The sequence below is a fragment of the Neophocaena asiaeorientalis genome, unplaced genomic scaffold (genome assembly GCF_003031525.2).
Source record: "Neophocaena asiaeorientalis asiaeorientalis breed wild unplaced genomic scaffold, Neophocaena_asiaeorientalis_V1.1 scaffold176, whole genome shotgun sequence".
NCBI lineage: Eukaryota > Metazoa > Chordata > Mammalia > Artiodactyla > Phocoenidae > Neophocaena > Neophocaena asiaeorientalis.
The window spans coordinates 1,866,158-1,887,837 of record NW_020175788.1 but is presented as its reverse complement, the minus strand read 5'-3'; the positions used below and the strand labels follow the sequence as shown (position 1 = coordinate 1,887,837).

At 49.1% G+C, this 21,680-nt stretch overlaps 1 protein-coding gene across 5 annotated transcripts in view; it reads right to left on the bottom strand.

Annotated features, from left to right (window-relative positions):
- Positions 1-541: 541 nt before the first annotated feature.
- GATA3 (GATA binding protein 3) overlaps positions 542-21,680 on the bottom strand; it is a 29,178-nt gene continuing 8,039 nt past the window's right edge. For 2 of the 5 annotated variants that reach the window (XM_024732286.1, XM_024732287.1), the window contains exons 2-6: positions 19,634-20,263; positions 16,682-17,218; positions 11,457-11,602; positions 6,809-6,934; positions 1,896-2,688 (exon numbers count right to left, since the gene is read on the bottom strand). In XM_024732286.1, coding sequence (XP_024588054.1) covers positions 2,404-2,688; positions 6,809-6,934; positions 11,457-11,602; positions 16,682-17,218; positions 19,634-19,874 — 1,335 coding nt within the window. In that variant the 5' untranslated portion in view covers positions 19,875-20,263 and the 3' untranslated portion in view covers positions 1,896-2,403. Of the gene's footprint in view, positions 926-1,895; positions 2,689-6,808; positions 6,935-11,456; positions 11,603-16,681; positions 17,219-19,633; positions 20,264-20,696; positions 20,949-21,680 lie in introns of those variants that run through there. The other 3 variants (XM_024732289.1, XM_024732288.1, XM_024732285.1) reach the window with 3 other exon arrangements.

The following is a 21,680-nucleotide window of genomic DNA, read 5'->3' as shown; positions in this document are numbered from 1 at the left end:
TTGTTCTGTTTTTCTAGAGGAAACCCTCTCTCCTGTGGCTGTTCTAGTGTGTCTTTTTTCTTTTACGTGAAGAAAAAAAGAAAGACCAAAACTATTGAAGCCATGAAAACATATAACATTCGAAAGGAGAAACTGGAGAATAGTTACAGTTTTTTTTAAATCTTTTGCATCATCCTCCAAAAATATCTTCGAATGTAAAATCCTTGTACAGAAGGATAAAATGGCATTTGTCTGAGGCAGGAATAGGATCAAATGTGCCACTATCGCTATAGCACCTAAAACAAAATGTAGCTGGAGTGTTGAGTTTGGGATTTTGCTACGTGTGCCCCCCACCCCTGCCCGCCCTTCTCCTACCCCAAGAATGTTAAGAATTTGAACTCCTGTTCTTAAGGTGAAAGGGCATTCACTCAAATCTGTATGAAGGAAAAAAGTGGCAAATCCTGAAATATTGGAACTCTCCAGTAACAGCGCCCAAGTTTAAGATGGCAACAGACGACCACTGCCTTGGGTGTTTCACAAGTAACCAGAAACCACATCCGAATTAGGAGCCAGTCAGATCTTCATTTGCATCTCAGTAATCCTCTACTTCTTTATTTCAACATTGAGCTTTAGGCTTGAAATATTTGCTAAGAAAGCAGAGAGGCGATTAACAGAGATTTTTCAGATGTGTGCCAGCGTTACACATTCTGTCAACAGAGTAAAAGGAAACTATACAGCGTAGGTTACAAAATGGTTATTTCATGTTTCGCAAACATTCCAATCAACCCTTCACTGTGATGTTATTCAATTCAACAGTAGAAAAGCAAAACAGACGTGAAGCCCAGCTCCTTTCCATCTTGCAGAGATCCATCAACTGCAAATCCACCCGAGAATCCCAACGAGGAAATCTTCCTGTTTCTCCTGCTAGAAGATCGTCTCCTTGAGGCTAGAAAAGGAGGAGGGAACGGCAGCTCAGAGAGGACCACAGAACCTGCTCCAGCCTGGGGATGCCTTCCTCTGGGCTGCATCCCATAAGCCGCAAAGATCCCCAGTTTCCCAAATGAATTGATGTTGACTGTCTGGGGTTTGCCTTATCTCCTAGTGAATAACTGAACGAGTTTGGGCTTTGTTATTTTGTTTTGTTTTGTTTGAACTCCTTTTGCTTCAATTAGCTAGAGCTACCAGATTTTAGAAGAGCCTGGCCACCACTCTTGATACCATGTTATGTGGTTGTTTTTAAATCTTTTAACTTTATTATCTTTTTATATTATTATTCCAACAGACTGCATGAAAGGCAGTGATCACTAACACAAAACACAACAGGTGCTAACATTCAGCCAGGTTGCTCTCAGAACCCGGGCTGTCGGGCCCGAGCCGCTGACATGCACGCGGGTAGCTCATACACTGCTACCCTCATAGCACAGGCTGCAGGAGAAGTGACAAAGGACAGATGCTCTTGTACCCTTAGAAGCTATTTAATAAATATCATTGAGGAACAAAAAGGAAAAACAAAATCAGCCCTGTGGAGCACAACCGCCTTGGGTCAACTGAACGTCATCTAGTTTATTCAACCAAAAATTGAGAGAGAAGGAAAATATTAAAACGGAAACACACACACACAAAAAAAGCAGTTCTTAACACTAGCAGGAAATAAATTTGTACAACCATTCAGTCTGTATAATATGATGAAATAAATCTACAACTTCTCTTACTTTGGTGCTTTGAATTATACATACAAACGACAATTACAGGGACTTGTTCACAAAGCATGGAGGCCTAGGAAAGTCTAACTGAACCCTCCATGGCAATCTGGGAGTGTAACGCGTTGCCCGGAGTGATAGAATTTCCTACGCAGAGGCCCACAGCTTTGAACGAATGATTCGCCTACAACATTTTTCTTTTTTTTTTTTCCTTTTTTTTTTTTTTTCTTTTAATGCATCAAACTGTGACCAGGAAAAGGAAAAAAAACTGGTAGTTTGTCCATTTGGATATCAGAACTAGTTTCGTCTTAATTTCCACACTTTATTTTCTTCCATCGTCCTTAAAATGCATGGCGTCCTTCGTGCCTTCCTGACAGAGGCAATAAAGTCTTCTTCTTCCAATGTACAGTATTTCTTACAATATAAGTTATATGCAATGTTTAGCGATTTTTTTTTTTTTTCACAGCACTAGAGAGACCCTGTTCAATAGGGAATATGAGTCTGAATGGCTTATTCACAAATGGTATCCAGATTCAGGGAGTGAGAACACAGACACCACAGCGGGCTCCTCTGTCCAAGTGGCAAACATCGTGTTGCTTTCTGCCTGCAAAAACATACAGATCCATCGGGTTTTGGTTTCATGATACTGCTGCTGCAAAGATGCACACGTAGAAGGGGCTGGAGGGACTCTCGCCTGGAGATCTTTGAGCATCGAGCAGGGACCCTAACCCATGGCGGTGACCATACTGGAAGGGTGGTGAGGTCCGAAGGAGAGGCTGGAGGGCGGGTGCATCGGCGTGGGTGTGGTCAGCATGTGGCTGGAGTGGCTGAAGGGTGAGATGTGACTGAGGGAAGACATGTGTCTGGAGAGGGCGGCGGGGTTGAACGAGCTGCTCTTGGGGAAGTCCTCCAGCGTGTCGTGCACCTTTTTGCACTTTTTGGATTTGCTAGACATTTTTCGGTTTCTGGTCTGGATGCCTTCCTTCTTCATAGTCAGGGGTCTGTTAATCTAAACAGAGATCAATTTTTTTTTTTTTTTTTTTACTTTATTTGGCTGGCTCCGAAATAGTGCAGACTTTCACACCCCAACCCGGGTTCCTCTGACTGCCCCAGATCGGGGATCTGCTTTCAGGGGGCCCCTTCCTCCCCACCTTCCTGCCTCCTTCCCAGGGACCCAGAGTCCTGCAGGCTAGGGTTCTGCGGTGGGGGTCTGTCAGCCTCTATCAATTTCAGAAACCAAGAGGCCATAGGTAAGGTGTTCCAAGCAGGGCTTATTCATTACATTCATCTGCACCAATCATTTGGGGGAAAGTTTGCCTCAGGGAACTTTCCGTCTCCAAGGACCATATTCTAGAGACCCACCCAAGATGGTTGTATTTCTCTGCTAACTAAAATATAATAATAACTTGTCTTCTTCCATTAGAATGACCTTAGACTACTTCATGAGCATGGAGGCAATGGAGGGGTTTTCAAGGGGGGAAATAATATCTTGTCTACTGGTCCAAAATCTGTGTTAGGACTGTGCAAGGCGATCGATCTTAAGTGTCTGGCTCTGCCTTGAGAAGCTAGGACTGCTTCCCTCTTCAAAGTCATGTCTGGTTGTCTCTCTTCTGACGAACTTCTCTAAACAAGAGGTGCTGTAAAATCTTCCCCTGAAATGTGTAAGTTCTGGGGTCATAATTTAATACAAAGTGTCTTTCCGAAACATAAGCTCTTGCCCACGTCACAGCCACGGTGATGATTGAAAGTTGCAATTTCTACCTGGTCCTGCCTATCCACTTCTTACTAGACAAACAGTGAAACAACCAATCCACAAGAATTTAATATCCACTTACGGGGTACAAAGCCCTGTGCTAGCCTGAAGGCACTCTCCTAAAAATCAAAGACCAGGCCTGAAGTTGAGTAAAGAGACAGAGGCAAGCGCTAGTCTTCCGTCCCCGGGGCAGCTGACCATCGCTCTCTTTCTGATAAGCCTCATGTGTTTTGTTTTGAATACACATTTGTTTTAGGGGGGTGGGGAGAAGAATCAAGAGAGGGGACTTGACAAAGCAAACTGAGATCATTCCCCACGAGGAGTCAGAATCAGATTGACCTCAATAGCGGCCATCTGCCCCGTAGAGCAAACCAACCACACATCTGGCCGTGTTTCTGGGGAAATGGGCAAAGGGACTCAGAGAGGGAAGGTCAGGGTCTCAGTCACTCCTGACTGCTTGGGAAACAAACAACTCCTTCCTCCAGGGTCCTCAAGGGTGGAGGAAGAGAAGATTTCATGGCTCTAGGACCTGCCTGTTTGCTCCAAAGGCTAGAAAGGGATAGTTAAGGAAGAAAGAATCTAGCAGCCAAGGAGGCCAGGCTCCGACAACACTACTGGTAGCAGCAAACCCACAGCTTCCTGGGCCTGAGCTGGTCACCGGGAGAGGGGTACAGAACCACTCCGTGGGACGGACACCTGCCTTCCCCCTTGTGCAGGAAGGCCACGTGAGTGACGACAGAGGACCTAAAAGGTCGTTGCCCAAAGAACATCTCAGGGTTCCTTCCTCAAAGTCATAATCAAGATAAAGATGCAGCCTACAGAGGCGATAGGAATCTACTGTCACATCGAATCTCCCCCAAGATACTGCCTAGACACATGGCTCTTTACGCTGATATCTAGATATACAGAGCCAGGTATCTAAATATAATATCTAGTTACACAGATAAACACACAAAGCCAGATAACTAGTCCCAACACTGATACTGAGATAGGTAGTTATCTACACACCTAGATAAGAAAACAGGAACTAACTTAGGTCGCGCATGGTATCTCGATGGGCAGAACAAAACACAACAAGAGGAGAATGTTAATAGATTATTATCTCTTATTGTTAAATACACAACAAATCCGCCTCCTTCTGTGAATTCTTACTAAACCAGAGAAGGCAGAAGAACCGCTCTGGGGGATGAGCACCTTCTATCTCCCACTGGGGCCCAACCATGAAGTCGGGAGCTAATTTAGAATAGGGTGGGAGTGAGGAGTGAAGAAGGTTCCTTGACCTGTCTTTGATTTAATGAGAAATTCGTGTTCTTCAGAAATAGATGTTTTTTTAGATTGGACACAATTGAGAGCCTATCTCACTGTGGCTGAGTAGTCAAAGGAATTTATAGCTGGTTCGTTTCTCATAATTCCTATACTTCTGTGGAAATAGGAAAGAAGTATATATACACACGCAATTCATTACTTTGAACAGAACTTTGGTACATTCTAAAAGGAGAAGGTGCTTACTCTCCTCTGTTCTCTATTAGTCCTGAGGTTACTCATCTCCCCGCAAGGCCTTACGTAATTCAGAAGTCCATCCTGGCCCTTCTACTTCATCAGCCACGTTCCTTACTTCTCTGAGTCATCACTTCTTCAAGTAAAAGGGAAATCAAAATAATTTCTGCCCTGTCTACATCATGGGACTCTTTGAGGCTCAAATGTAATCAAGTAACATGAAAGTTCTTTGCAAAACCATACATTACAACCCCCAAATCATTTGATCGGCTGTACCAACCACTGGGTAGCTCAGAAAACTTAAGGTCCCAAATCTTCCAGATTTTAATCACAAATCGGCTTCTCTCCACGGCAGTGAGTAAGGAAATTCCCCAAAGTGAAAACGGGCCTGGGGTTTCATTGCTGGTAAATGTACACAGACCACAGTCTGAGGATGTGTGGGAGAGAAACGATGGATTGTAGTAAGAGCCCCATTCCGTCAGCGCCAGGCCCCTCCTATCGAGAGCGGACGGCATATGGACAGGGAGGTGAGTGTTACGGGGGCCCCAAGGAATCAAATCAACTCATTCCCAAGAAGCACAAAAGGACTAGTTGCTGGGGTCACCCTGGGAAGTTCTCCTGTGATTCAAAAACGCTAACCAAAAAAGCTTCCTCCCCAATTCCCAGGTGTTTCTGGGTAAGATGCGTTGACTGTCAGAATGGTTCTGAGCAAAGCCCTCCGCCTTTCCCCATTCACTCCCAGACATTACCAAGATCAGACTGGTCAAGAGACTTCAGGAGAACCAGACAGAGCCAGAGAGATGATGTGAGAGAGACAGGGAAAGACAGACAGAGACAGACAGACAGAGACAAAATTCTTTCTCTGGGATCAACATAAACTTCTGGCCTCATAAGGGTCATGGCCTGTCAGCCAGAGTTGTTGCAGGGAAAAAAAAAAAAAAAAATAGCTGAAAACTTTTTTTAAAGGTAAACATATTGCAAAATGGGAGGACCCCCAAATTGAAAGATTAAAAATGACACAGCCAAACCCATGTGACTGACTGACAATTATCATTCTGCTAATGTGATCTAGAAGGAGAAAAGCATTCTTTTCCCTGGTAAGGATAACCTCCGTCGGCTGCTTTGCAAGAGTTCTCCTGGTGAGGACAAACTCAGCAGATGAAATCTCTCATCGCGTATCTCTTATTCAGAGAATCCGTTTAAAATTCACCAAGCCTCTCTACCCCTCAGTAACTGAATCGCCCTGAGCTCCTGTGCCATGCATTACAATCCTATTTACCTTTCTCTTTGCACTGGCTCATTCTCTCTCTCTTTTTTTTTTTTTTTGCAAAACGTTTAAAAACTCAAAGAAACATCAAGTCAAAAAACCAAAGTCATCACCCTGGTGACTTTGGTTTTTCCAAGAGAAAGATTTTTCTCCCCTTAAAAACCCAGACCAGGCCCACCATGCGTACTGTTTCCAATACAAACTAAGGGGCTGGGTCATCTGCTTTAGAGTCTTCAATCTCAGCAAGGCTACGCTGTGCCGAGTCCTCTCCTACACTGGGTCCTATTGCAGTGCCTTTTCTGAGCCTTGTCATTGGGCGATTCAAATGGATAACCAACAAGGACCTACTGTAGAGCACAGGGAACTCTACTCAGTATTCTGTAATAACCTAGATGGATAAAGAATCTGAAAAAGAATAGATATAGTATAGGTATAACTGAACCACTTTTGCTGTACACCTGAAACTAACACAACATTGTAAATCAACTATACTCCAATAAAATTCTTTTTTAAAAAACTCAGGAAGGGGACCAGGGAAGGGGGATGCTGTGCACTGGGCACCATCCAAAGGGGGCCATTCCAGGAGGGGGGGCGGGTCCCCGGGACACTTACATTGTGCAGCTTGTAGTACAGCCCGCAGGCATTGCAGACAGGGTCTCCATTGGCATTTCTTCTCCAGAGAGTCGTGGTTGTGGTTTGACAGTTTGCACAGGACGTACCTGCCCTTCTTGCTGCTGACTGGGGAGCGGGAAGAGAGGGGAGGATAAAAATCAAAACAAGTGTTAAATGGGTTTGCAGAGCTACGGAGACCAACTCAAAAAAAATTATCACTGAAATCAAAACTAGCAAGTGGCCCACATGAAAGTAATAAAGATCCCCAAAATCTGCATCTAGAAGAAACATGAAGCCAATCCACTGGCATAGGAGCAGGTCAGACCATAGTCCGGTGGTCAGCACATAGCCTGCTGTCCCCTGGGGAAGGATTCGGGAGGACGAGAAAGCCGACATCACCTCACCGACATAACGAGCCCCCCTCCCTCCCCCCAAAGTTTTCCAGATGTTTCATTTTTATGGGTAGCAATTTTGAATTAACCAGACTAGTTTGGGTTCCAGGCTCTCAGTGGCTTCCTTTGCCAGGCCTACAGGAGGTCTTTTTCAAGAGCAACTGCCCAGAAAAGCAGTTCTCAACAAGGATACTGGTCATCACAATAGACCAACAGCCAAGGAAGAACAAACCCAAGCATCAAAAGCACTTTCTAGATCCCAAATAAAGCAACGCTGGATGATAAGGAGGGCAGAGTGCTGACAGAATGAGAGAACGTCTGCGCACGTGGGGCTGGCACCCACGGGATGGGCCACGGAGAAAGCACCAAGCCAGACACCCTAAGTGAACAAGACCTCAGCCAATTTGCAGGCATCCTAAATGTGCACGGCCCACGCTTTCAGATTTGGTCACTCGTGGTGACAGCCATCTTCATCCTCTTTAGGTGGCTTTCAGTTAGTGAGACAAACTGAGAGGAACAAGGAATTTTGCAATCCACCAGGAACATTGGCCCCGCTCCTAACTTCATTTCATTTCACCCTCTTGAAAGTAGGTGCTTCCTATCTGCTGTTCACAGAGCAAAATGGTTACAGGTCAGATGTCAGCCCCAAGTTGAATTTTCATTATTTGATTGTGTCACTGCCCTCATTTCCTTTAAAAGGGAGATTTTTCTTTTGCTTTTCGACGCACTTAAATGTATAAGGGGACTATTTCCTATGTCCATACGTTAAAAAAGAAAACTTAAGCTCAAAAACTTTTGAAAGGAAATGAGGTTGGGTCACTTGTAACCATATATCTCTCATCTCCTCACACCCCCTTGCCACATAAAAAGAAAATTTCAACTGCAAAATTATTTCGGTCCCTGGGACTCAAAAATATTATCAAAGGCAAGAGAAGGAGTAAGAATTCAGCTGGTGGGCTTCCCTGGTGGCACAGTGGTTGAGAGTCCGCCTGCCGATGCAGGGGACACGGGTTCGTGCCCTGGTCTGGGAAGATCTCACATGCCGTGGAGCGGCTGGGCCTGTGAGCCATGGCCGCTGAGCCTGCGCGTCCGGAGCCTGTGCTCCGCAATGGGAGAGGCCACAACAGTGAGAGGCCCGCGTACCGCAAAAAAAAAAAAAAAAAAGAATTCATCTGGTCTTTATCTGTGATCAAGAAAATTCTGGCATGGTTATGAAAGCACAGAACGAAAGGACAGGGATCAGGGTGTGCTTTTCCCTCAGTATTTTATCCAGCAAGAAGTTGGGCCAAACACCCGAAGAGGTCAGATATTGAAAACCCAGTGGCAATTCTGAATGAACCAAGCTGATTCCTTTCCTTTCAAAGCTACTCAATTGTTCCACAGAGATGCTGCCCCTTCCCACAGGTTTAAATAGCAGAGCTGTGGCTTTTTTCCTTTGTTTGTTTTTGGTAATTCTTAGTTTCTGCGTCCTGAGGAACTAGAAAGGAAAAACAGCCCTTCTCCCTCATAACTGAGAAGGTTCTACTTTTGAGTTGTCCATTTGGAAAATAATTCACCGCAGTCCAAGAGTGCTGTCTCTTATCCCACATGCCTCTGGTCCACCTGCCTTTATGAAACATGATAATGTAAGACTTAACCATTGCTCTTGTGTACTCTTGGGAGGAAAATGATATATGAAATTGGTGCTTAAGGATTTTGACAACTACATTATCATGTGATTATTATTATAGTCCTGGACTGGTCTTCCCCCTTTAAAAGAAATACTTGGATGTAATAGACTAATATCTACGCAAGTGCCGGATTTCCCGGCCCAACAACTGAGAAGGGATGGTACAAGTGCACAATGCCAACCGATAAAATAAGAGTTCCAAATAACCACGCTCATGGTGCAGCCTTTGCAGCGTATTGAAGGTAACATGAATCCAAACAGGCTTAGACTTTATGAGAATTTATACAGAACCTCTAAAAGTCACACTGTTTGGGTCACTAGCAGAAGACAAAGTATATTAATAAAGCAAGCTAGTTGTGAGACTTATGAAAATCTTGCAACACTAGGAAAACAATTCTATGGGTCTTCCCTTCTATTTCCTGCACGAGTTCATTCAGTGTTAGATATGCATCTATGGAAGAGCTGACTACACAGAGGGGGCGGGCAGGTGGTCTTCAGCAAGTCTGCAAGTGTGCAAAAGCAGCAAACTGGAGAGACAGAGCAGGGAAGGAGGAACAGGAAATATAGGAAAGAACAGAAAGAAAGTTCTAGATATTGAGAAGTCAGATACATCTAAGGGCTAAAAATATACGTATATATATCCTGAATGGGCCCCGAGTGTTTCTCTGGAGCATGTGAATTCTATGGAACTAAAAATTAAAAACCACCCAGAAGAGATGAGTAAGAAAGAGAAGACAGCTTCACGTGTGACAGCGAAGGAACTCTAGAATTAAAAGTAATTATTACTCAGAGTTCTAGAGATTTCTTATGAAAGGTGAATGAAGACAAAATTATGTAAAATGCAAATCCAGCCCTCCTGTACAATCTACCCAGACAGAAGAAACCCCAAGAAAATGTCAAACGTACTCTTGCTTATCAACCAGACAACTACGGGGTCTGACACTTTACTGCTCTCTTTTTCCTTCTTTACTTTTACATTAAAAAAAAAAAAAGTCCAATTATAATGGTACCATGACTTATTTTAACAAGAAGTTTTTGTTGTTAGTTTTCTTTCTTTTGTTTTTCTTTCCTTTTCTTTTTCTCTCTCTTTTTTTTTTTTTTTCCTAAGGCCAGGTTTTGAGTGATTCAGAACATTCTTTTGTGGTGCGATCATATTCATTCTCTGCTAACATCTCCAGCCATTTTTTTTTTTTCAAACACGTCTTGTTCTGATACGTTCAAACATCTTGATGTTTAAGTTGGGGAAGCTGAGTTGTTGTTTATGAGTTATCTCCAGAGCTCAGATATCCGGCAGCTTTTTCCTAGGAAGTTAGCTTTGCACATGAGAGAAAGGAAAAAAAAAAAAAAAGTACCAAAGAGCATGGGGACAAGTCGGGGGAAGGTTGAGAGAGCTGGAGAAAGGGGCAAAGATCAGAAAGAATAAAGCCTAGAGACCTAGGATTGCCAAAAATTAAAGTCACGTGGGCACTGCCATCCCTAGAAAGATTTTCCTTCTTCTGAAGAGGATGTGAAAGGTGTTGATTTGCACCAAAATCTGATGGAGAAGACAAATCATTCTTTAAAAAGAATGCAGAGGATTTGGGAAGGGTCCACCTTAGAATGTGAGGGATGCGGCTTCATCCATTAATCTGCATGGGGAAATTCCCCTCCTCCCCTCTCTACTTGGTGAATCACCACAAAAAGCGTTTTGATCTCTTGACTGTGGTTACAGTTATCATTTGCCAAGCCTGCTTTTATTTGTCTGTTACATACACTTGCTATTCAATCTGGCCTGAGATTCCAAAGACAAGTTTGCAAACGAACCTCTCAGGCTAGTTTTCCTTATAAATGCTTGCCAGTGCCAGGTTTTCTCAAGTATTCCTAGGGGTCAAGAGGTTTAAGAAGGGGACAAAGAGGGGGGAGAGAGGAAACTATCACCCGACCGGCAGGAGTTCAAAGGGAAAATAAGACCAGACACTAGGGGAGACCAAGAAGCAGGACAGGAATCACACAGTTTTCCCCACAAGAATTACCTGTGGCAATTCCTCAATTCTTCAGACCAAGGAAGAAGAAAAACTCCACTGAGCCCAATGGCTGCTGTTTGTGAAATTCAGTTCGTTAGCCCTGGCCCATGAGATCTCATCCGTGGCACTAAGGCAACCCTGAGACTGTAATTACTTCCTAGGAGCCCACTTGTATGACTTCAGAAACAAGTTCTGGGTGGCACCTGGGACACTCCATCCCCGTACTGAATTCCTCTGTGAAACCGTGACTATCAATGCATCTTAAATCAGTCACCCTGGTCCTGTGAAAGCAATCATTCTATCAGTGAAGACATTTAAGATTTGATAACCCAGAAGTGAGCATCCTTAAAAATGTGATAAGTGACTTAAGAACCACGGAGGGGGAGAAAGGCGGGGACGGGGGGCCCTTTCTGTATATGTAATTTGCAAAAAAGAAAACAAAGAAGAAAAAAGAAAACTATCCCAGGCGAGCTCATTTTGAGCCGTCCTGCCAATTTCCAGCAGAAAGCCCTTCGTCCTAAAGAGAGGAACTTAAGGACACAAAACGGAGAGTGTCGGGCCAGTGCTTCCCTAGGACAACTCACCAGCCTTCGCTTGGGTTTGATGAGGGGCCGGTTCTGTCCGTTCATCTTGTGGTAGAGCCCACAGGCGTTGCACAGGTAATGCCCTGTTCCATCTCGACGCCACAGCGGGGTAGACGTTGCCCCACAGTTCACACACTCCCTGCCTTCTGAAAACAAGATCACACATAAGTCACTTATGGAAGGAAGACACACAGAAAAGCTGTCAGCAGAATTAGGTAATGAAAGTTCAATGGAGAACTTCTTCTCTATCTCTTTTTTCCTCTTTTGGGGGACTTGCCCAGCTCCCTTGAAGGTGGCTCCTGAGTTGAAAAAAGAGTTACTGTGTGACACTTTCATGGCCTAACCATTCCCCGTGGACACACACACACACACACAGCTCCCAGCCCAAGAAACAGCACAGAAATCAGTAGCAGCAGAACCTCGTCCTGGGCCTGCCTGACTTGACGGGGAAGGTCAGGCAGAGCCAAGGAGGAAGGCGAATTTCAACTTGAAACAGCTCCCTGAGAAAACCCTGAGCCCCGTCGATGGCGAAAGCACAACATTCCATTCGCTTCCCTCGGACGAAAACAAAGATGATCCATTATCGTCACCAGCTCTGTCTATGCGGATTGATTAAATAATGAAGATTAGGATGGGGCCAAAGGAGAGATTCATCGATAGCTAGATGGAGAAACAGATAATCAACAGATGAACAGATGGATCAATCGGCTGATTGATTTTAGCACCGAGGGCCTTAGATTTTACTTCCAATAAAACTGTAAAATGTCCCCGGCCGGCAAGGAATAGATGAAGACCCAGCAGGGTCCACTCATTCATTCCCCCATCATCTTTTTTACTCTCTAGAAAAAACCCAAGGTTTTCTGTGGTTTTCCAGCCACTGAGACCCCAGTCTGAAGGTTGGAGGGAAACGCAGAGCAATCTTGAAGGCAAGGAAGCTGGAGATGGGGAGGGAGGGAAACAGAACGAGGGGAAGCGTTGGGAGGGGCAGAGTCAGGAGAAGAGGCCAGTTTATGGGGGGAGGGCAGGGGGGAGGCCCTTGGGTTGTGGCTCATTAACCAAGACTTGCCTGCAGTCGCTCTTTTCCAAAAAAAACAAACAAACAAAATCAACAGAAAACCGGCCAGTCCGGGTTGAAACAGCACTCACTCCCGGGGCTGGAGAGTGACGGGGACCCACCTCGAGAGGGAAAGCCCTGGGAGAGAATCCCTCCAGATACCATTTTAGGAGGAGGGGAGTTTGCTCACAGAGTTCTTCTCAACTTCCCCGAGAGGAAGAAGGACAGGACGGTTTCTGGGAGAACCTGCCCCGCTCCTGGGGGACCTCGTTCTCCTGGCGACGACGCACCAGCCTCGCTGCCAGCCGAGAGGGACCCAGGAGGAGCCCCCAACCCTGCAGGGCCAGTGGCTTCAGCAGAGCTGGTGCCCCCAAGAAGAGGAGTCAGGAAAGGGTTTTTAGGGTGCTGGGAAGGGGCTTGGGGATGGTAGGGGAGAAAGATGAGCCCCTACCAGTTGTTTTAACAGATTTATCAGCTGACCCCAAGCTACCAGGAAGACGGGGTGGAGGAAGGGAACCCGCAGACAGGACGCTTGGGAATCTTGACTCCCCGCGAGGAGGGCAAGGCCACCCCAGGGCCCGGGGACCTGCTCAGATTTAGGAAACCCCCAGACCAAGTATGAGGGTGGCAAGGAATTTACACCCCTGAGCCTGGGCTTTTCTCCAGGGACAGGCTCTCAAAAAAAAAAACAAAAACAAAAAAAGTTAAGGAGTTGAGAGATTTCAATTTCTTGCTCCAAATTCCAAAAGTTCTTAACCCGGGGTCTACAGAGAGCCTTCCAAGCACCCCTGAGATTATCCACAGAAACGTGGCCCTCACGGGCCAGGAGCATTTGCTAGGCACCCAGCAGCTCTGAGTAGGCTCTGGGCTGAATCACATCCAGATTCCTCTGCTTTGGGGTCAAAAGCCTTCGGGACGTGGCTGCTGAAGGTGGGAGAGGCACAGGGGGAGGAGAGGGCGAGTGGGTGAGGAGGTGCGGCCGCAGGCATAGCCAGGGCCCCCCGCAGTGCTCGTGCCCCCGGTGGGCGCTGTGTCAGCCTCTTCTGGGGACACTGGCCAGGCCTGGCACGCCCCCCATCCTGTGCAGACAGGGGCCTCGGGCTCCCAGCCGTTTTGTCCCAGACCTCTGGGGGGCTTCTCGGGCTCCAAGTCACCTGCATCCCCAGCAGCTCGGGCTGGACTGCCCCGCTCCTGGGCACCTGGGCCAGGGGATCTCCCTGCCTGACCCGATTAGTCTGATTTCCTTTCCTTTGTCAGCCAGTGGGGAGAATAACAGTTTCCTTTTCCGAGGGACCTTGAAAGCCAGCAACAGTTGCTTCTCCAGCAATTGCACTTTAGAGCAATTTTCTGTCTTGATTCACTCGGCAAGTTTGTGATTGCCTTGCGTGGCTTTTTCTTATTTTATTTTATTTTTTTTTCTCTCCTTGTTGCCTCTCATCTGTGACTTCAGCAAACAAGCAGTTTTCCTAACGGAGGCCCTGACTGTCTCCTGCTTTCTTTCTCCTAGCTCACCGCCTGCTGTGAGCTGCTCAGACAGACACCTCGCTCTTAGGTGACAACCACAGCGCCGGGAGGCCTCCTAACCCTCAACAGCCATTTTCAAACACCCCTTCAGCCTCCGACTGAAATCCTGAAACTGAGGCTGGACTGAAGGAGTAGGGAGGCTGCAGAGAAAAAGGGGGAGCTGGATGCCCACGGTGCAGTGGGGGGAGCTAAGAAATGGTCCCCCCACAAACACACACAAAAGGCTTGGTGTCTTGTTTGCAAAGACACATCTCAGCCCGGATAGCCCGGGCGTTAAAAAAGCAATAGGTGCTCTAAACCACAGCTCAACCGTTTCTCCAAAATGCGACAACCCTCCCTTCTCTGGGCTCCTCCTTCAGACGATAGCAAAGAGGTTAAAGAAAGAAAAAAAAAAAAAAAACAGAAAAGCAACCACTAAAACCAAGAGAATCCCCTTCTCAGGAATTCCCACTCCTTCCACCCTCTTCACGGAGCCTCGAAACCTGCCCTGCGCGCTCCACGTTCCCGAAAGTCCCAGCTCCCTCGCCGCCCAATTGTGTTGCTCTGGGTTTTTCTGACTGTGAGAAAGGAATAAGGAGGAGGAAGTCAAAAGCCAAATTTAAACCGGCTCCTCTCCTCTCCAAAAAAAAAAATAAAAGAAAATAGGTATACAGGTACCCCTGGTTCTGGTTTAGGGAAACCACAGCCCTCGCCCTCGCCCCTCCCCCCTCCCCAAATGTCCCGGTCTCCAGGGAAGACACAGAAAAGCCAGGCAAACCCGAAGGCAGAAGGTGTGCCCGATGGAGGGGGAGAGATCACATGCGGAAATGAGGGCAGAGGACGAGAGGCATTTGGAAAAGTCACTCTGTCCCCTCCCTACACAAACCACCACCCCAGCCTCAGACACCACGATCTGGCCCCCAACTTCTTAGCCCTACCAGAAAAGAGAACTTTCCCCCAAAAAATCCCACCCCGACTTCAAAATGGACAGGTTGTTCTCTTACTGCCATCAGCCTCGGAGCCTTGATCGAGCCCCCTCCGCCCCGCCCCCGCTTTTGTGAGCAGATCTGTACCCCGCTTCCCAGGGACCCTCCATTCGCCAAGGCAGCCAGGCCACTTTCCTGCCCTGTGCTCCCTTCCTCTTGCTTTCTCTTCAGCTCCACCAGCGAGCCTACCTCCCTCTCCCTCTGCCGACTTTCATGTACTGAACACGCAGGTCTGAGTTTTCTGTCAGCCTAACCGCATCCGGGCTCTATTAAAGTTCCTGGCTCGGGATAAACAATGCAACTGTCGCGTGCAGCAGTCTGAAAATAATTGGATTAGCTAAAACATATCAACTAAATAGAGACAGTCCTGCCCAGGCAGTCGGAGTGAATGTCACCCTGGAAAAAAACCCTGGAAACTGATCTCATGGTCACTGGGCACCCAGAGCCCTCCCTTGGAAGTTTTCTAAACCCCGGTTTTGCAGGCTCTGTTTCAAGACTGGTTGTCTCATCCAGCAAAGACAAGTGATTTCCACCACTTCTGTGTATACAGAGTCTCTACAGAGAGAGAGCAGAGGGTACCCAGTTGGGACAGACCAGGACAGAGACTGTCCACCCTGAAATGGACACCCCCAAGGAGACATGCCAATCTTCCCCAAACCATCTCAAAAAATACAGTGAAATCTCATCTCAGAGACTCCCCGACTCTGTTTCAGCTGCTTCGACATTGGTGGTGGATTATTTTATTTTTAAAGCAGAAATACTTTGTGCGGGCTTTACTGTTTCTGAAAAGCCAGCCTCTACACCAAGAGAATAAAAATGTGGCTCGCTTTTAGCTGGGGTGTGCTTTTCTGAGAGAGGATGGGCAGAGGAAGCAGAGACACACCTGGGGAACCTTTTTCCATCCTTCCTAACCCCTCTGGCTTCAGATCAGTCGGGGAGTAGCTCGTAAGACGCCTTCCTTCCCCGCCTGAGCTCCCAGCACTGGAAAATACTGCAGTTAACTAGCCCTTCTGACTTCCACTGAACTGCCTCCCCAGGGCAGAGCCCACCTCTCTACCCAGAAGTCAGGATGGGAGACTTCTTTTCCACGCAGAGAACGTGTGTCCTGTCTTTGCCACGGTCCCGCCCCCGGCGAAAAATACACACACGTTTTATTTATACGTGTCTGTGTAAAGGGCTGTCCTCTGGTGACTGTATGACCCCCTCTGAGCTGAGCGGAGGAGAACGGTCAGGACGTAGAGGCCAGGGGGGTCAGAGGAGGGACCTGTGTTTGTTTGGGTTTCAGGAGGTTTCGTTTTTAGCACTAAACACTAAAGATGTATTCCCTCCCCTTCCATTTGCGCTTGGAAACTGACTAAAGGTTACTGCCAGCACCCAGAAGTTCCTTGGCAGGACAGGCAGGAGATGGGGGTTTGTTTTTGTTTGTCTTTTTCCTTCCCCAGCTCTTGCGGGTGGCTTTTAAATCAGATCTCACTTGCCCTCTGCTCTGAAGACAGGAATGAGAGAGGACACACCTCATTCTTTCCCCGCTGGAAGAATGGGAAGATATTAAATCTTTGAAGGGTCTGAACGGCCACCCAGCCCCCGGGAGGGGCTGGAGGGCACGCTCTAGTCCCTGTCCCGGATTTTGGAGCAGGGAGGAGGGCGAGGGGAAAGGTCTCGAGGGGAGAGAAGGTTCCTACCTGTGCTGGATCTGGCCTTGGGCCTCGACTTGCATCCGAAGCCGGTGGGGGAGCCCCCGAGCAGGCTGCTGGGCGGGAAGAGTCCGGAGCTGTACTCGGGAACGTAGGGCGGGTAGGTGGTGATGGGGTGGTGGGCTGAGGCCGCCGCCCCTCCCAGGGTGGTCATGCTGCTGCGGGGATGCGCTGACTCGAGCTTCATGCTGTCGGGCAGAGGCACCTGGTACTTGATGCACTCCTTCTCGTCCTGGCGGCCCGAGCCGGCTGAGCCCGGGGTGGACAGGGACGGGTCCGGGGAGACGTCCTTCGGCGGGGTGGGTGGAAAGGTGAAGAGGTGCGGGCTGGAGTGGCCCGCCGACAGGGACGAGGACGAGGCGGGGGGATAGACCGACAGGGGCCCCGGGGAGCCGTGGTGGATGGACGTCTTGGAGAAGGGGCTGAGGTTCCAGGGCGAAGCGGTGTGGTGGCTGCCCAGTGCCTTGCCGCCGTCCAGCCAGGGCAGGGATCCGTGCAGCAGAGGCGGCCGGCACACCTGGCTCCCTGCGTGGGTAAAGGGGAAGGCCCGGGAGAGAGACAGGCGAGTGAGAGTAGCCCCCAGAGGCCTTCAGGCACCTGGGCATCCTCCCCCTCCACCCCAGCCTCCCTGGCAAGACAATCCCCACACAGACCGGACCTCACACTCCCTGATCTTGGGGGCCCCAGCAGTACCTGGGCCAACACACCCCCTTCACCCCTATCTCCCCACCAATGTCCCATCAAATCCAGGGAATTAAGGGCCTGTGTCTGACGCCCAAGGGGTGCTGCCATGGAGCGAGAAGGGCCCTGGCTTCCTTGGCCTCTCCAGATACACTTTCTGAATCACAGCCCTGAGGTCCCTCTCTGGAACCTGACTTGATTTATTGGTTTCCTTCAATGGCCCAGCGGCCCCCAGCCCAGACCTAATCCCAGGCAGCCTGATAAGAGGGTGGGCTGGGAAGGATGAGGCCTGAAGGGGTGAGCCACACAACCGCTCAAAGCCAGGAGAACACACGGACCCTAAGAGAGGCCCAGCTGCAGAGCCAGCTCCCCAAGCCCAGAGCAGGGAGAGGGTTTGAAAGAGAGGAGAGGGAGCATTTTTGGGTTACTTGCACGTAACCCCACTTCACTGCTTGCTCGGAATTGGCCAGGCCTGGAATGGGATTTGCAGGGAAGTGAACCGCTCGCTCAGGCTGTCGGAGAAAGTTTCCAAGCCTGGACTCTGGGATGGTACTTTTTATCTGCTGTTCTCACCCTCCCAGATCCTACTGGAAAAAAATAAAACAGGCCCATATGCCCCCAGAGTTGTGACTCCACCAGTGCAATACGTGAATTTTCACCTGAGCCCCTGAGACACACAAAAATTCCAGTTTCTGTGTCTATTTCACTCACACACACAGTAAACAGAGCTGTCGTTTGAAATGCAGAGTTTTAAGGCAGCTGTAACTCAGACCAGAAGAGGCTCTGAGAGGGGTAAGTTTAAACGGCAAGTACAAATCCACACACTTATTGATCTTTTAATCCAGTACCTGTCTCAGCGTTTGACATTCTATTTAACCATTAAGAACAATACCGAAACTAAAATCTTAAGAGAAAGGAAGGGGAGGGGAGTCGAGGGGGAAGGAGAGCTCTCCGCACACCAAGGGTCAAGCTTCACATTATGTAGGAAGTAGTATAGTAAATAATATTAAGGCTGCATCTACCGCATTTCCACTTAACTGCTGATCTGCACAGGACAAGAGCAAAGAGCGCCCCATCCGCAGAAACAATTGTTTGAAACCTGGTGACAGCAGGGAGGAGAACGCTTGCTGCCCTAGGGGCTCTGTCATCGGCCCCAGCCCCGGGATCTAAGTCGGGGAACCAAGGCAGACCTCAACTGAGATGGCCTCACAGCCCCTCTGTCTGAAATGCTGCCATTTCTTCTTTGGGAACACGCTTACAGATGGAAAGCCTTAAGAGCTTTTTCCCACCAACTACATAGGGCTGGGTTTCTCTCTACCATTTCAGAACTCTCCTGAATTCCTCAAGGTGAAAGAGAAAGAAAAAAAGAAAAGAAAGAAAGAAAAGAAAAGGCAACTGGAATCGCTCCTCCATAAAAGGAAACCCTGATGGATCCCAAATCTTCTTTGGGAGCCTAATGGGTCTGTTGTAGGGCCGAAGGAGACAGCAAGGCAAGAGTTGCAGGGAGCAGGCAATGAGGCAACCAAAAAGTGCAGACGGAGGAAAATTCCGTGCAGCCGGGAATCTAGGAAACCCCAAATGTCTCAAACTTAAGACGGGAGTCTTTTCACCAAAACCCGGTCAAAGCACCAGACTTCCCTTCCTCAGAGCCCAGAGGTAGGAGATGTGTCTAAAAACCAAATGCACTAGCTTTGGGGAAAGGCCGAAACACAGCGGTGGGAATAAATACGTTTCTCTGGCCTTTCTGGAAATGTGCCGGAGAAACATACCGAGGCACGCCGGCAGAAGCCCCAGAGAGAGAACCAGGAGATAACCGGGGGAGCGAAGCCCCTAGAAAGAACCCAGCCCCAGCCAGGTTTAGCCGGCACCGGATGCCCGGTCGGGGGAGCGGTGGCTGGTGGAGGCAGGGGCTCGGCTCCCCGCGCCCGGGATCTCCGAGGCGCCCGAACCAGCGGCCGCGCGGGGAGAGAGGGCTGCAGCGCGGCGCCCGCCAGGTGAGCGCCAGGCCCAGGGGACCGCAGTCGCGCAGAGGCGCCTGCTGCGACTGTTTTGAAAAACAGACTCTCGCGACGATCGAGACGCCTTCCTCGCCCATTTCCGGGCCCCAGTTTTTTTTGTTGTTGTTGTTGTTTTAATGAAGCAGCAACGGCACTTGGGGGCTTTGGCCGGGTATCCCCACTCCCTGGTCCCTCCCTGCCTCTCCGACCCGAGAGAGCCGGGACAGCTGGGCGGAGGTCCCCGCACCCGGGGCGGACTCACCGTGGTGGGTCGGAGGGTACCTCTGCACGGTGGCCCTCACCGAGTTTCCGTAGTAGGACGGGACGTGGTTGCCTTGACCGTCGATGTTAAAAAGTACATCCACCTCCTCCGGCAGGGGGTACTGCGCCGGGTCCATGTAGGAGTGGCCGAGGCCTGGGTGGTGCGTGTCCGGATGCTGCCCGTTGAGGACCGCGGGGTGGTGGTGACTCACCCAGCGCGGCTGGTCCGCCGTCACCTCCATGGCCCCGGCTGCGCTCTCGCCCTCTCGCCGGGCCCGGAACCCGCGCGCTGAGAGGGAGGGCGGTCGGGCTGGGAGGTCGGGGGCTACGAGGCTCTGCAGATGCTCCTGCCGTCGGAGGGGCGGGGGTCGTTTAAAGATTTGTTTTCAGTTGGGAAATGGGAAAGCTAGGAAGGAAAGGTGAGCAAATCAGATTTTTGTTTTTAAATCTTTGCGGGGTAGTTTAGCGAAAAGAAGAGAAAGAAAAAAGAAATTCCAAAAATTAGGTATGGGAGTATAAAGGGGGACCAAATTGTAAAAGGGGGGCGAAGACTGGCTGGAATTCTGCAAGTAAGGCTCCTCTGCACCGGGGGCTACTCGGCGGCTCCAAGACTGAGTCTCTCCCGGGTCACCTGCAAAGGAGAGAAGGGGAAACCTGGATGAGGTCCTAAGTGCTTAGCACCTGAGTTTATGAAGTGGCACCACCTCCCCCCGAGCCGCCCGGCCCCGCGCCCGCGCCCCCGGGACACGCACACACGACGCACACACGCGCGCACACGCGCACGCCCCCTCCGGAGGTTGGAAAACCGGGAGGCAGCGGGGGACTGAATGACTCCCAAATACATCCCCAGCAGCCCGGCTCTCCCGGGAACCCGGGACTGACTGAGCGGTTCCAACTTGGACGACAACTCCCTCCCTCCAGGGACCTAGGTCCCAGGACCTACTTTCCAGCCTCCAGAAACTCTCCAAAAGAGGAGGGTTGAGTTTTCAGTGTTTTAAAGTCCTCCCAAATGGAGAGAGGAAACAAATCAAACTTTAAAAAAAAAAAAAGTCGCCGGTACCAACCTGGGTAGCGAGGAGCAGAGAGGAGGAGGAGAAGGCGTGTGACCTGGGAGAGCAGAAACTGCCCGGTCAGATTGCGTGGCTCGCTCTGTCTCGCGCTCTCTCCGTCTCTCTCTCTCTTTTCCTCTCTCTCTCTCGCTCTCTCAGTATTTTTTTTTTTTTTTTTTTTTTTTACAGGGAATGCATTCTTTCTGAAAGTATCAAGACGGCGCCAGGCAGCTCAGTGTTCGCAGACAGCTGTGGCGCGACGGAACTTAAGGAGGTTCTAGTGTCATCCGCGCCGACGGGGGAGGAGCCTGGCTCTGGCGAGGAGGGGACAGGATCACCAGCACAAGGAAACTGGAACCCAAACCTAATTCTGGCTCTGGCCCTTTAAATGTGGCTCCAGCTCCTGCCAATTCATTCCGGCTCGGTAGGTTATTCCGTGCCGAGGAAACCGGCCTGCCCCATTCATAAAGTTTATTTCTACAGGCGGGCTTTCTTTTTCAGACTTTTTAAATGAGCAAACATTTTTTGCATTCAATCCAGGGTATGGGGTAGTTTATTGATGTGGGGTCTCTGTGCAAGCAAAAGTGATCAGGAAAAACAAAAGTAATGTCAGAGTACTTGGAGATGTGCCTCTCTCACCTAAGGGATTGAGAAACTGGGAAAAAAAAAAAATCTGTCTTTGATTGAAATGTCGGTGATACTTTGGTGGTCGTAGTCAACATTCTCCCAGTCTTTTGCGTTAACAAGCCTCTCGAATGTTTCAGCTGTTGTAGCTGTCCTTTCCAGACCTAATATTTGTAATCAATGTGTGCTTTTTGACTTGAGTGACAATAGTGATGGATGAAAAGGAGAGGGGGCGAGAGGCTCTGTCTCCCCCAGCACAGAGAGAGCGGGTGGGGAGAAAGCGCTCGGGTCTTCACTCCGGTTACCCAACTTTCTCCCTTCTCCCCGCCCAGGGCCCTACTTACTCCCGCTCCCGGCGTTTTTCCCCAGCCCCCT